We start from the raw sequence: 15,214 nt of genomic DNA, 5'->3' as shown, positions 1-15,214 counted from the left end.
AACCCTTCAACCTTTTCCTAATTAAAAATCTATCTCCTCCTTAAATTTACTCAATGTCCCAGCATCCACCGCACTCTGGGTAGTGAAATCCACAGACTCACGACACTTTGAGAGAATTTCTCCTCATCTCTGTTTTAAATTTGCTACCCCTTATCCTGAAACTATGACCTCTTGTTCTAGATTACCCCACCAGAGGAAACATCCTCTCTACATCTACCTTCCTTAATCATCTTATATACCTCAATTAGATCTCCTCTCATTCTTCTAAACTCTAGAGAGTAAAGGCCTAAACTGCTCAATCTCTCTTCACAAGACAAACCCCTCATCTCTGGAATCAATCTAGTGAACCTCCTCTGAACAGCCTCTAATGCAAATATATCCCTCCTCAAGTAAGGGGACCAAAACTGTACGCAATACTCCAGGTGCAGATTCATTAATGCCTTGTACAGTTGCAGCAACACTTCCCTACGTTTATACTCTATTCCTTTAATAATAAATGCCAAAATTCCATTTGCCTTCCTTATTACCTGCTTCACCTGCATACTAGTTTTCTGTGATTCATGCACAAGAACACCCAGATCCCTCTGCACCGAAGCACTCTGAAGCTTCTCTCCATTTAGATAATAATTTGCCATTCTATTCTTCCACCCAAAATGGATAACCTCACACTTATCCACGTTAAACTCCATCTGCCAAATTTTGGCCCATTCACCGAACCCATCCATATCCATTTGTAAATTTCTTATTTCTTTATTCAACAAGGGCGGCACAGTGGCGCAGTGGTTAGCACCGCAGCCTCACAGCTCCAGCGACCCGGGTTCAATTCTGGGTACTGCCTGTGTGGAGTTTGCAAGTTCTCCCTGTGTCTGCGTGGGTTTCCTCCGGGTGCTCCGGTTTCCTCCCACATGCCAAAGACTTGCAGGTTAATAGGAAAATTGGCCATTATAAATTGTCCCTAGTATAGGTAGGTGGTAGGGAAATATAGGGACAGGTGGGGAATATGGAATTAGTGTAGGATTAGTATAAATGATGGTTGGCACAGACTCGGTGGGCCGAAGGGCCTGTTTCAGTGCTGTATCTCTAAACTAAACTTACTATCCCACATATTTTAGTGTCATCTGCAAATTTGGCTATAGTACCTTCTATCCCTGCATCCAAGTCATTAATATAGATTGTAAATAGTTGGGGCCCCGAGCACTCAAACCCAGTGGCACCCCACTCGTTACATCTTGCCAACCAGAAAAGGACCCATTTATCCTGACTGTTTTCTGTCGGTTAGCCAATCCTCTATCCAAGCTAATAAACTGCCCCTAACCCCATGTGATCTTACTTAGTGTATTAACCTTTTGTGCGGCACCAAATGCCTTCTGGAAGTCCAGATATATTACATCTACAGGATCCCCATTATCCACTTTACTTGTTACATCTTCGAAGAACTCTAGCAAATTAGTCAAACACGTTTTACTCTTCATAAAACTATGCTGACTCTGATGGATTGCGTTTTGACTTTCTAAATGTCCTGTTATTACTTCCTTAATAATGGCTTCTAACAATTTCCCAATGACAGATGTTAAACTAACTGGTCTATAGTTTCCTACTTTCTGCCTCCCTTCTTTTTTGAATAAGGGCCTTATATAAGCATTTTTCCAATCCATGGGAACCTTTCCCACATCCAGGGAATTTTGGAATATTATAACCAATGGATCCACTATCTCCACTGCCACTTCCTTTAAGACCCTAGGATGTAGGCCATCAGGCCCTGGGGACGTGTCTGCCTTCAATCCCAATAGTTTGCTCAGTACTTTTTCCCTAGTGATGATGATTGTTCTAAGTTCCTCCCTTTCTATAACCTCTGCATTACTTGTTACTATTGGGATGGTGCTAGTGTCCTCCACCTTGAAAACTGAAGCTGGCTGGTATGGAAAGAGAGAAAGACAGACAGACAGACACAGAATCCTGTGATTACAGTTATGAAATTTATTCACTAAATGTATACACATCAGAGCATTCTAAGAATGTACATCAAATTAAAGTCAACAGTAATAGATAAAAAAAAACAAGACAGAAGTGAAATAGAGCAGATTCACAGAAGCAGATGATACAGGCATATCTTGTGGGTGAAACACACCATTAATCACTTGTAAAGGCGCTGAATATATTGCAACAGACTCAACAATCTACAGGTTGGCTACTCCAGTCACTAGTGCCAACAGTTGCTCTAAAACATGACTGCTTCTCAGACAGGCAGAAACAGCAAAGACAATTGAACAAAAAGCAGTACACTCTCACAACAAAAGCTTCTGCAGAACTGCACTGTATAAGGAAGGCTTACAGCAGTCGTAAAATCAAAAATAGCAACACTTGACAGCATCTGCCCCAATAATGGCACCTGCACGGTAACATTGGAAACAAAAGATTCATTCCTATCGCATCTCCCTCTGCTGGACAGGCAGAGGAAAAGCATCACTGCTTCCAAAAATCAGAGCAGTCTCCTCGTCCAATCTCTACCTCTTTGTATAAAGTCTGTAATGGCAGTTGATGCACCAGGAGCTGTCCAGACCATTCTTCAGCTTTTTGTTTTGTGATTTGCATAGTTAGGAAACCCAAACTGCGAGATCATGATGTTGGAATATTTCAGAGGCATGCTGCCAAAGATAGCAGCCAGCTGATTCAGACACCAGGACCTTTGAAGCAGGTGCTCTGCCCGGTGCCACATCCCATTGAAGCCATTGTTGGAATCTTTTTCCAGATTCCTCATGTCCACTGGCTTCACAAACACTCCTGATGGCTTCCCTGTGTACTTTGCAACTATAAAATTCATGGCGATGTCATCACAGTTCTGGGTCTTGTCTATTAGATTGTGGACAGCTGGGAGTTGGACTTTAAACTTCTCAAGGTAACTGGCATGGAAAAATGCGGCTCCAATCAGCACCATGGAGTAATGGTCACCACTTCCACCCACTGCATTCTGGAGTTCAAAACTGCCGTAGCTGTAAATTCCTGAGGAAGTTGTGATATGCTTCCGAGGGACAAACCCGACTATTTGATCTGGAAATTGCTGAAACACACAAAACAGAGTAAAGAAAATCTTTCCAGTATCAGTTTTAAATACATTCCATATCAAATTAAAGTTAAGTCCTCTAATACCATTGTCCTGGTTTGCCATTTATCCATTTCGGAACATAGAAGTAGGAGTCGGCCATTCAGCCTGTCGAGCCTGCTCTGCCATTCAATTAGATCATGGCTGATCATCTAACTCAATGCCACTTTCCACATATCCTTTGATGTCATCAATATCCAGATATCTATTGATTTCTGTCTTGAACATGCTCGATGATTGAGCTTCCACAGCCCTCTGGCGTAGAGAATTCCAAAGATTCACCACCCTCTGAGTGGAAATTCCTCCTCATCTCAGTCTTAAATGGCCTATCCCTTATTCTGAGACTATATCTCCTAGTTCTAGATTCACCAGCCAGGGGAAACAGCCTATTGACATCTACCCTGTCACACCCTGTAAGAATTTTGTAAGTTTCAATAAGATCACCTCTCCTTCTTTGAAATTCTAGAGAATACAGGCCCACCAGTACCTCACACAAGACAGCATTCTTCATTTGCAAGCCTTGTCAAAGAGCCTGCAAATGCTTGTTGTCAATGGGTCATCTTCTCTTCACCAGACATCCACACTCATGTTTTCCAGTAGGTGCCACTGGATAGCATTAGGAGCTAGGAGTTTTGCTTAATTCTTCCACTTCTTATCCCAAGGATACTGGGGCCAATTGTAGTGCACCACGCCAATGTGACTGAGATTAATTAAGCCAGCCTAGACCAGAGATTGAATGTGATCTATATCACTTAGTATCTCAGCACAGTGTCCATCCCAACACAGGTTAGCTTTATTCTAAAATCAATACAACTTGTACTTATATAGCATCTTTAACATAATCTAAGGAAGGATTTTACTTGCCTTGGAGGCGGTACGGCAAAGGTTCACTAGAATGGTTCCTGGGATGAGAGGGTTGTCCTATGATGAGAGGCTGAGTAAATTGGGCCTATACTCTCTGGAGTTTAGAAGAATAAGAGGTGATCTCATTGAAACATACAAGATTCTGAAGGGGCTTGACAGGGTAGACCCTCAGTTGAGGAATCTAGAACACAGGGACACAGTTTCAGGATAAGGGGTCAATCATTTAAGACTGAGATGAGGAGAAATTTCTTCACTTAAAGGTTTGTGAATCTTTGAAATGGTCTACCCAGAGGGTTGTGGATGCTCCATCGTTGAGTATATTCAAGACTGCAATTGATAGATTTTTGATCACTTAGGAAATCAAGGGATATGGGGAGTGGGTGGAGAAGTGCAGTTGAGGTAGAAAATCAGCCATGATTGGAATTAATGGCGGAGCAGGCTCAAGGGTCCGAGTGGTCTACTCCTGTTCCTATTTCTCATGTTTCTTATGTCCCAACGTGCTTCACAAGAACATTATTAAACACAATCTGACATGGAGCCACATCGAAAGATATTAGGGCAGATGACCAAATGCTTAGTCAGGTTTTAAGGAGTATCTTAAAGGAGCAAAGAGAGGTAGAGAAGTGGAAATCTTTAGAGGGAATTCCAGAGATTATGGCCTTGATAGCTGAAGGCATGACCAACAGTGATGCAGCAATGAAAATTAGTGATGCACAAGAGGCAAGAATAAGAGGAGTGCAGATATTTCGGAGGGTTGTGGGGCAGGAGGAGATTACAGAGATAGGGAGGGGTGAGGCCATGGAGGGATTTGAAAACAATAAGAATTTTAAAATCTAGGTGTTGCGTAACCAGGAGCCAACATAGATCAGCAAGCCCAGGGGTGAAGGGTGAATGAGACTTGGTGCAAATTAACTCACAGGCAGCAGAGGTTTGGATGGTGTAAAGTTTATGGAGGGTAGTCCAGGGAGGCTAGCCATGAGTGCATTGGAATAATAAAATCTAGAAGTAACAAATATTCTTGGTAAATAAGATCTTTCTGGCTTTTCTATTTTTGCTATCTTCCATTTCCTGTTCCAATTTACAGTGCACTTACTTCATAAAATCTATCCTTTTTCTTAGCTGTAGCTGCCTTTGCAGGATGATCAGATGGACATCACCTACACAATACTGCTGGGGACACTATCAAGGAGTCATTTAACACTCCACCCATTGCTACAGCTTTGTCTCCTGCAGGTTTGAGATATATTTGTGGACTGTCAAAGGAAATGAAAGAGGATTCTCTCAGTAAATAACCAACATTCTGATCTCAGAGATTGCTTCCATAGGATTAAAGAGAATTTGCTTTTACAGAAAAAAAAAATCCCCTGCAACTGAACCTCAAAATACTCATATTTCAGTCATAAAGTACTGTTCTAGAGGAAGTTCCATTTTTAGATCAGTTGTTCAATGCTCTGCCATTCAAAAGAAACGCTACAAAGTATAGCTGGGAGCACAACCACGACAATCAGAGTTCTAAATTTAACCTCAGAGCACTGACATTATTCTGTTTTGTTTAAGTCAACTCAAAGCTTTTCTGCCCAAGATTTGCTCTGGCTGTTCCCAGCTTAACTTGAAACCTCAGTTTCCTGTTTGACTGTACTCAACAAACTCAGTCTGTGCATAAAGTTACACCGAACAGCAGCACATACTGGGAACAGGCTCGGCATAATTTGCATGCAAGCAAGATTTTTAAATAAATACACAAGATCAAGGTGAAAGTAATTAGATAAAGCTACCTTCAACAGAAGTAACTACCCAGCCAGTTAGGAAAATATTTAAAAGCACACCTGTTGCACTGAAGTGGCATTAATTACAGTGATAGTTAAAACACCAAGCTTCTACTCACTGACTTTATATTTTATTATCTCTACCATCCATGGGTAAAATTATCTTGTGATTCCTCATGAGATTTATTTTATTCCCTAGTGCATTCTACAGCCTGAAACACAACAGCCACCCTCCCAGTCAGGAAATATTTAGAAACATACCTGCCACACTGAGTAGGCAAAATCAAGGTCATAGGCACTAATTAAAATATCATCATCAAGCATCAAGATAGCTGAAAAAAAGGGAAATGTATTAAAAATGCTGTTTTAAATAAACGTACAATATACAGATATTAGACAATAATTCACAGACATATTCCACAAGGATAGATAGAAATCAAGAAGAAAATGCAAGTATTTTAAGTACAGAAGACCATTTTCCTAAAAAGTTTGTCTTTTCACCAATTTCAACCTTATCTACTCACGGCAGGGACCACATCTGCGGGAAGTGCACCCAACTCCAGCTCCTCGAGAGGGAACTGGAACTGGAGCTGGAGCAACTTCGGATCATTCGGGAGGCGGAGGGGGTTATTGAGAGGAGTTATAGGGAGGTAGTCACACCTCAGGTAAAAGAAGTAGGTAGATGGGTTACCGTCAGGGGAAGGAGAGGGAACCAGCAGGCAGTGCAGGGATCCCCTGTGGCCGTTTCCCTCAACAACAGGTATACCGTTTTGGATACTGTTGGGGGGGACGACTTACCAGGGGTAAGCAATGGGGTACAGGTCTCTGGCACAGAGTCTGTCCCTGTTGCTCAGAAGGGAAGGGGGAAGAGGAGCAGAGCATTGGTCATTGGGGACTCCATAGTTAGGGGAACAGATAGGAGGTTCTGTGGGAACGAGAGAGACTCACGGTTGGTGTGTTGCCTCCCAGGTGCCAGGGTTCGTGATGTCTCGGATCGTGTTTTTGGGATCCTTAAGGGGGAGGGGGAGCAGCCCCAAGTCGTGGTCCACATAGGCACCAACGACATAGGTAGGAAGAGAGATGGGGATTTAAGGCAGAAATTCAGGGAGCTAGGGTGGAAGCTTAGAGCGAGAACAAACAGAGTTGTTATCTCTGGGTTGTTGCCCGTGCCACGTGCTAGCGAAGCGAGGAATAGGGAGAGAGAGGAGTTGAACACGTGGCTGCAGGGATGGTGTAGGAGGGAGGGTTTTGGTTTCCTGGATAATTGGGGCTCTTTCTGGGGTAGGTGGGACCTCTACAAACAGGATGGTCTTCACCTGAACCAGAGGGGGTACCAATATCCTGGGGGGGGGGGGGGGGGGGGGGGGGGGGAAGATTTGCTAGTGCTCTTCGGGGGGGTTTAAACTAATTCAGCAGGGGGATGGGAACCTAAATTGTAGTTCCAGTGTACAGGATGTTGAGAGTAGTGAGGTCAGGGATAAGGTTACAAGGACGCAAGAGGGCACTGGCAAGCAAGAACTTGGTTTAAAGTGTGTCTACTTCAACGCCAGGAGCATCCGGAATAAGGTGGGTGAGCTTGCAGCATGGGTTGGTCCCTGGGATCTCGATGTTGTGGCCATTTCGGAGACATGGGTAGAGCAGGGACAGGAATGGATGTTGTAGGTTCCGGGATTTAGATGTTTCAGTAAGAACAGAGAAGATGGTAAAAGAGGGGGGGGGGGGGGGGTGTGGCATTGTTAATCAAGGAGAGTATTACGGTGGCAGAAAGGACGTTTGAGGACTCGTCTACTGAGGTAGTATGGGCCGAGGTTAGAAACTGGAGAGGAGAGGTCACCCTGTTGGGAGTTTTCTATAGACCTCCGAATAGTTCCAGAGATGTAGAGGAAAGGATAGCGAAGATGATTCTCGACAGGAGCGAGAGTAACAGGGTAGTTGTTATGGGGGACTTTAACTTTCCAAATATTGAATGGAAATACTATAGTTCGAGTACTTTAGATGGGTCAGTTTTTGTCCAGTGTGTGCAGGAGGGTTTTCTGACACAGTATGTAGACAGGCCAACCAGGGGCGATGCCACATTGGATTTGGTACTGGGTAATGAACCCGGCCAGGTGTTAGATTTAGATGTAGGTGAGCACTTTGGTGATAGTGATCACAATTCGGTTAGGTTTACCTTAGCGATGGGCAGGGACAGGTATATACCGCAGGGCAAGAATTATAGCTGGGGGAAAGGAAATTATGATGCGATTAGGCAAGATTTAGGATGCGTAGGATGGGGAAGGAAACTGCAGGGGATGGGCACAATCGAAATGTGGAGCTTATTCAGGGAGCAGCTACTGCGTGTCCTTGATAAGTATGTACCTGTCAGGCAGGGAGGAAGTTGCCGAGCGAGGGAGCCATGGTTTACTAAAGAAGTTGAAGCGCTTGTCAAGAGGAAGAAGACGGCTTATGTTAGGATGAGACGTGAAGGCTCAGTTAGGGCGCTTGAGAGTTACAAGCTAGCCAGGAAGGATCTAAAGGGAGAGCTAAGAAGAGCGAGGAGAGGACACGAGAAGTCATTGGCGGATAGGATCCAGGAAAACCCGAAGGCTTTCTATAGGTATATCAGGAATAAAAGAATGACTAGAGTTAGATTAGGGCCAATCAAGGATAGTAGTGGGAAGTTGTGTGTGGAATCAGAGGAGATAGGGGAAGCGTTAAATGAATATTTTTCGTCAGTATTTACAGTAGAGAAAGAAAATGTTGTCGGAGAGAATACGGAGATTCAGACTACTAGGCTAGATGGGATTGAGGTTCACAAGGAGGAGGTGTTAGCAATTTTGGAAAGTGTGAAAATAGATAAGTCCCCTGGGCCAGATGGGATTTATCCTAGGATTCTCTGGGAAGCCAGGGAAGAGATTGCAGAACCTTTGACCTTGATCTTTATGTCGTCATTGTCGACAGGAATAGTGCCGGAAGACTGGAGGATAGCAAATGTTGTCCCCTTGTTCAAGAAGGGGAGTAGAGACAGCCCTGGTAATTATAGACCTGTGAGCCTTACTTCGGTTGTGGGTAAAATGTTGGAAAAGGTTATAAGAGATAGGATTTATAATCATCTTGAAAAGAATAAGTTCATTAGAGATAGTCAGCACGGTTTTGTGAAGGGTAGGTCGTGCCTCACAAACCTTATTGAGTTTTTTGACAAGGTGACCAAACAGGTGGATGAGGGTAAAGCCGTGGATGTGGTGTATATGGATTTCAGTAAGGCGTTTGATAAGGTTCCCCACGGTAGGCTATTGCAGAAAATACGGAAGTATGGGATTGAAGGTGATTTAGTGCTTTGGATCAGAAATTGGCTAGCTGAAAGAAGACAGAGGGTGGTGGTTGATGGCAAATGTTCATCCTGGAGTTTAGTTACTAGTGGTGTACCGCAAGGATCTGTTTTGGGGCCACTGCTGTTTGTCATTTTTATAAATGACCTGGATGAGGGTGTAGAAGGGTGGGTTAGTAAATTTGCGGATGACACGAAGGTCGGTGGAGTTGTGGATAGTGCCGAAGGATGTTGTAGGGTACAGAGGGACATAGATAGGCTGCAGAGCTGGGCTGAGAGATGGCAAATGGAGTTTAATGCGGAAAAGTGTGAGGTGATTCACTTTGGAAGGAGTAACAGGAATGCAGAGTACTGGGCTAATGGGAAGATTCTTGGTAGTGTAGATGAGCAGAGAGATCTTGGTGTCCAGGTACATAAATCCCTGAAAGTTGCCACCCAGATTAATAGGGCTGTTAAGAAGGCATATGGTGTGCTAGCTTTTATTAGTAGGCGGATCGAGTTTCGGAGCCACGAGGTCATGCTGCAGCTGTACAAAACTCTGGTGCGGCCGTACCTGGAGTATTGTGTGCAGTTCTGGTCACCGCATTATAGGAAGGTTGTGGAAGCTTTGGAAAGGGTGCAGAGGAGATTTACTAAGATGTTGCCTGGTATGGAGGGAAGGTCTTACTAGGAAAGGCTGAGGGACTTGAGGTTGTTTTCGTTAGAGAGAAGGAGGAGGAGAGGTGACTTAATAGAGACATATAAGATAATCAGAGGGTTAGATAGGGTGGATAGTGAGAGTCTTTTTCCTCGGATGGTGATGGCAAACACGAGGGGACATAGCTTTAAGTTGAGGGGTGATAGATATAGGACAGATGTCAGAGGTAGTTTATTTACTCAGAGAGTAGTAGGGGCGTGGAACGCCCTGCCTGCAACAGTAGTAGACTCACCAACTTTAAGGGCATTTAAGTGGTCATTGGATAGACATATGGATGAAAATGGAATAGTGTAGGTCAGATGATTTCACAGGTCGGCGCAACATCGAGGGCCGAAGGGCCTGTACTGCACTGTAATGTTCTATGTTCTATACTATATCACTCATCAATTCGCTCTCCAGAAATGCATCTAATTGTCTCATCAGCTTATCTATGTTGCCCATTTAATGGCCTCATATAATAGCTGTTTTTTGTTATTTGTTCATGGGATGTGGGCATCACCAGCAAGGCCAGCATTTATTGCACAAGTCTAACCTTTTTAGGTGAAAACTTTCTGCCGTACTTACTCGTAACTACCTAATTTTTAAACTGTATCTGCTAGTATTTGGATCCTTGACCATAGTGAAGGATTTGCTTGAATTAACTTTTGTTAATTTTTATAATATTGAAAATGTAAGTTAGGTAGCCTTGAACCCACGTTTTTTTTTTAATATAGAGAGATACAGCACTGAAACAGGCCCTTCGGCCCACCGAGTCTGTGCCGACCAACAACCACCCATTTCTACTAATCCTACATTAATCCCATATTCCCTACCACATCCCCACCATTCTCCTACCACCTACCTACAGTAGGGGCAATTTACAATGGCCAATTTACCTATCAACCTGCAAGTCTTTGGCTGTGGGAGGAAACCGGAGCACCCGGCGGAAACCCACGCAGTCACAGGGAGAACTTGCAAACTCCACACAGGCAGTACCCAGAATCGAACTCAGGTCACTGGAGCTGTGACACTGCGGTGCTAACCACGGCACCACTGAGCCGCCCAAAAAACAGCTCCATTTCACAAACTACTTCTCATGACATAAATTTAGAAATTTACTCAAAGATAATTGATAACCATGAAAACCAGGTATAAACTGTAACTGAGAAAGGGGTAGCAAGGCACTTTTAACCATAAAAGGGGAGTCCAATGCAAAATTTTAGTTAAACAAAAGTTACAGAAATAGACTGGAACAAGTTTTGTTTATAACAGTATTGGGGAAAGACAAAACAAAAAAAAAAACAGGTGAAAACCATTTTCAGCCAATTAAGACCAACAATAAAATCTTTAACGTTTAACAAAATCTTACCTTTGGTTTCCAACTCAGGAAACGGCTCCAGTCGGTTCCGCATTCTATTCGCAGTCTGTTCCTTAAAAATAACAGGGATGGGATGTGGCCCCAGTGAATCCCATAAGTCTTTTGGTGCTTTTATTCCAACACTATTCCAGACCACAATGATTTTGTGTAGATTTGGAATGGCCTGATAATGATTCAGCAGTTTAAGAAGCAGATCTGTCCTGTTGTAGGACTGCATGATAATGGTGAAGGAATTCTGAACATCAGTTCTCCGGTCATTCTGCTCCCTACGGACAGCAACAGCTCCACTTTCCACAACTTTGGGCAATAACGTGGTCAAAGCAGCTCCCACGATAAAGACAATTAGGACAGCCATCACTAAATAAGAGGGAAGTGTCCCACCACCAAACAGTCGCCTTGTAAATCTGTGAATGCCAAAAAGATATCTTCTAAGTACAGTATTAAAAAAAAAAAATTCCCTTGAATGGTAAACTCTGTGCAGGATCCCAACCCACCCATCTGCTGCATCCAAGACAAAAATCCCAAATCTCTTACCATTTTGCTGGAAGATAGACAAGGCAACATAACTAATTAGACAGAAAAAAGCCATTAAGCCCAATAAACCTATTCTTTTAAAAGCATCTTAATCCCATGTAGCCAAAGAGGAGAACATAGGAATATGTGGAGTATGGCAAGGGCAGGCAAATTACTAATTTACCTTCCCTCAGGACTGCACATGGAACTAGGACATGCTAGTAATAAAGGGGACAAAAATAGCTACATCTTTGTAAAGAGGGATTTTATCATCTTATCTGGACAATAATTGCATTTAAATCTCCCATTATAAAGGAGTCATGTTTCCTGTATAGAGCTGAATAGCATCTTCAAAGGATTCGAGCTTGGGCGGAATACAGGTGAAAGAGTAGGAAGACATCACAAACAAGCCCAATTATGTTCTTATCCTGCTAGGAACTACAACATAATAATCCGAAACCTGCCCAATTTTCCTATTCCCTAACTCAGGGTCACTGAAGCCAGTTGTAGCACCCCAACAGATACTCTGGTTAAGTCAATTCTCATACGTTTTCATAGATAGGCTCCCAGACAGAAGCCATCCACAGCCCTCTATGCTATACTGTTGGGTTCACCCTTCCACTGCCACCTTTACCAAACCTCAATTCTTTTTTCTCCACTGCTTTTCTTAAGTTATGCTGGAGTTGTTTCACATGTATTAATGGTCATCAAGTACCTCACCCAAGTGGTCACTCTGCGGCACAGCGGCGCAGTGGTTAGCACCGCAGCCTCACAGCTCCAGCGACCCGGGTTCAATTCTGGGTACTGCCTGTGTCTGCGTGGGTTTCCTCCGGGTGCTCCGGTTTCCTCCCACATGCCAAAGACTTGCAGGTTGATAGGTTAATTGGCCATTATAAATTGCCCCTAGTATAGGTAGGTGGTAGGGAAATATAGGGACAGGTGGGGATGTGGTAGGAATATGGGATTAGTGTAGGATTAGTATAAAATGGGTGGTTGATGGTCAGCACTGACTCGGTGGGCCGAAGGGCCTGTTTCAGTGCTGTATCTCTAAACTAAACAAATTGCATTTACATAGAGCCGTTAACATATTAAAACTGCCCCAAGGCGCTTCTCTGAAGCATCATAAAGCAAGATTTGACACCAAGCCACATAAGGAGATATTCAGACAGATGACCAAAAGCTTAGTCAAAGAGGTAGGTTTTAAGGAAGGTCTTAAAGGAGACGACGTAGAGATATGGAAAGGTTTAGGAAGGGAATTCTAAAGCTTAGGGCCTTGGCAGCTGAAAGCACAGCCACCTATGATGGAGTGATTAAAATCTGGGTGCTTAAGAGGCCAGAATTAGAGCAGCACAGATACCTCGGAGGCTTGTGGAGCTGGAACGGATTACAAAAATGGGGAGGGGTGAGGCCATGGAGGATTTGAAAACAAGGATGAGAAATTTAAAATAGAGACATTGCTTAACCAGGAGCCAATATAGGTCAGCAAACATAGAGGCGATGGGTGCCTGTAAGGACACGGACAACAGAGTTTTTAATAACCTCAAGTTTACAGAGAGTAGAATATGGAAGGCCAGCCAGGGGTGCAATGGAATAGTCAAATCTATAGGTAACAAAGGCATGGATGAGGGTTTCAGCAGCAGATGAATTTTGGCAGGGGCATCATTGGGCAATGTTACAGAGGTGGAAATAGACGGTCTTGGCGATGGTGCGGATATGTGGCTGGAAGCTCATCTTGGGGTCAAATATAGCACGAAGGTTGCAAAGTCTGGTTAAGCCTTGGACAGCTGCCAGGGAGAGGGATGGAGTTAGTGGCAAGGGAACAGAGTTTGTAGCAGAGTCTGAAGACAATGACTTTGCTCTTCCCAATATTTAATTAGAGGAAATTTATGCACATCCAGTACTGGATGTCAGACAAGCAGTCTGATAATTTAAAGACAGTGGAGGGATTGAGAGAGGTGGTGGTGAGGTAGAGCTGTGTGTCGTCACTGTGTGTGTGTGTGTGTGTGTGGAAACTGACGCTGTGTTTTTGGATGATGTTGCCAAGGGGCAGCATGTAGATGAGAAATAGTAGGGGGCCAAGGATAGATCCTTGGGGAACATCAGAGGTAACATTGTGGGAGTGGGAAGAGAAGCCATTGCAGGAGATTCTCTAGCTACAATCTGACAGAGAAGGACAGAACCAGAAACCTTTGACAGGCTATTTGTAAGGGTAATTCTGATAAAAAGGCATTGACATGAAACATTAACAGTGCTTCTCTATCCACAGATGTTGCCTGAACTGCTGAGTGTTTCCACCATTCTTGCAAAAGATCACAGCCGAACCCTATCCTATTCTGACCCAACATCCACATATGCTTTCCAGCAAGAGTCCCTGTATAACTGTGTTATCCAGTAAAAATCACTGACTAATCATTGCTTGGCTGCAACAAGCATTTTAACCAACATGCAGTAATTTTAGTAGAAGTACATTTACTTGTTTTACAAGGCATGTTCTACTAAAATTAGTGCCGATGGCTAAGACAATTTCACAATAGGCACACTTGCAACTCGTCAGCAATTTTTATTGGACAACACTGATCAAGGGGCACTGAGACGAAATTATATCATCGAAAGAAAGAACAGTTAACACAGCACTGAACAAGGGTGGAACCAGTAACAAAAACAAGAAATGCTGGATTCACTCAGCAGGTCTGGCAGCATCTGTGGAAAGAGAAGCAGAGTTAACGTTTCGGGTCAGTGACCCTTCTTCGGAACTAGTAACCTTGTTTTCTGAGTGGCTGAGTACTCATCAAGCAGTCAGAGCTGCTATATTCGAAGGCAGATTTTTTTTTCCCCAAACAAGCTTTTAAAAAGACATGGCTTGGAAATCAAGACGTTGCACGGGGATGCAATTGTTTATTTGCAACACCAGAACCACCAGCCTGTGAAGGGGGTGGGGGGACACTCAGGCCACGGGTAGGTAGAAGAAAAACGCTTATTGATTGCAATGTGTGCATTTTAAAAACGAGATCCCAGCATAGACAGAGCAAGCGAGGTCCAGTCACTGACCAGCACACGCCGCAGCAACTGTTCATTACAGACCCCAGGACCACTGCTCTGGAGCCGGCGGGTTTTCGCTCGCTAACCGCCTTTATGTCCAGGCCCTCAGCATCGGTGACCGCGTCCCTGACACCCGCTGCTTTGATCCTGAAGACCGGCGTGTTCATCACAGCCGGACCAGAACCTCGAGGTGGAGGAATAAATATTATAGCAACTGCAAGGCTGTGTGAACGCTTTAACCGCACAAACCCACAGCCGGCGGGACCCACCTCATTGCGGCTCCAGCTCCGGGCTCTTACCTGGGCTGACGGCGCGCATGCGCGGCACACAGCCCGCCCGGGCTCACATTCCATGAGCAGGCTTCTTTATACTGAACTTCATAGGATGGTTACAGCACAGTCGGTCCATCGTGTCCGTGCCGACTCTCTTCAAGAGCAACTCCTCCAGTTTCACTCCCTCACTTTTTCCCGTAACCCTGCAAATTATCCAATTCTCTTTTGAAAACCACGATTGAATCTGCCTCTATCACACTGACCGGCAGTGCGTTTCCGATCCGAACCACTTGCTGAGT

The 15,214-nt window shown here is 44.1% G+C and overlaps 1 protein-coding gene across 2 annotated transcripts; it reads right to left on the bottom strand.

Moving 5' to 3' along the window:
- Positions 1 to 1,962: 1,962 nt before the first annotated feature.
- Positions 1,963 to 15,205, bottom strand: extl2 (exostosin-like glycosyltransferase 2). 2 transcript variants are annotated; one of them, XM_068036482.1, is made up of 4 exons: positions 14,913 to 15,205; positions 11,083 to 11,495; positions 5,992 to 6,062; positions 1,963 to 3,058 (listed from the first exon to the last, which is right to left on the bottom strand). In XM_068036482.1, exons 1-4 carry the CDS (start codon positions 14,915 to 14,917, stop codon positions 2,567 to 2,569), a joined length of 981 nt encoding a protein of 326 aa, XP_067892583.1. In that variant the 5' UTR covers positions 14,918 to 15,205; the 3' UTR covers positions 1,963 to 2,566. The 2 variants fall into 2 exon arrangements, with proteins under 2 accessions (XP_067892583.1, XP_067892584.1); XM_068036483.1 differs by having other exon boundaries at positions 14,943 to 15,205.
- Positions 15,206 to 15,214: the final 9 nt, after the last annotated feature.

Source organism: Heterodontus francisci, chromosome 8, assembly GCF_036365525.1.
Source record: "Heterodontus francisci isolate sHetFra1 chromosome 8, sHetFra1.hap1, whole genome shotgun sequence".
NCBI classification, from domain to species: Eukaryota; Metazoa; Chordata; class Chondrichthyes; order Heterodontiformes; family Heterodontidae; genus Heterodontus; species Heterodontus francisci.
Note: the sequence above shows the minus strand (reverse complement) of the source record. Positions and strands in the feature narration are given on the sequence as shown.

What these genes read in the sequence shown, in the direction of transcription:
- extl2 (XM_068036482.1), bottom strand. An exon ending in TCCTGAGTTGGAAACCAAAG is followed by an intron (nt 6,063 to 11,082) that starts GTAAGATTTTGT and finishes CCTTTTTTTCAG; the next exon opens with CTATCTTGATGCTTGATGAT. An exon ending in TTGCCTACTCAGTGTGGCAG is followed by an intron (nt 3,059 to 5,991) that starts GTATGTTTCTAA and finishes TGTGTGTTTCAG; the next exon opens with CAATTTCCAGATCAAATAGT.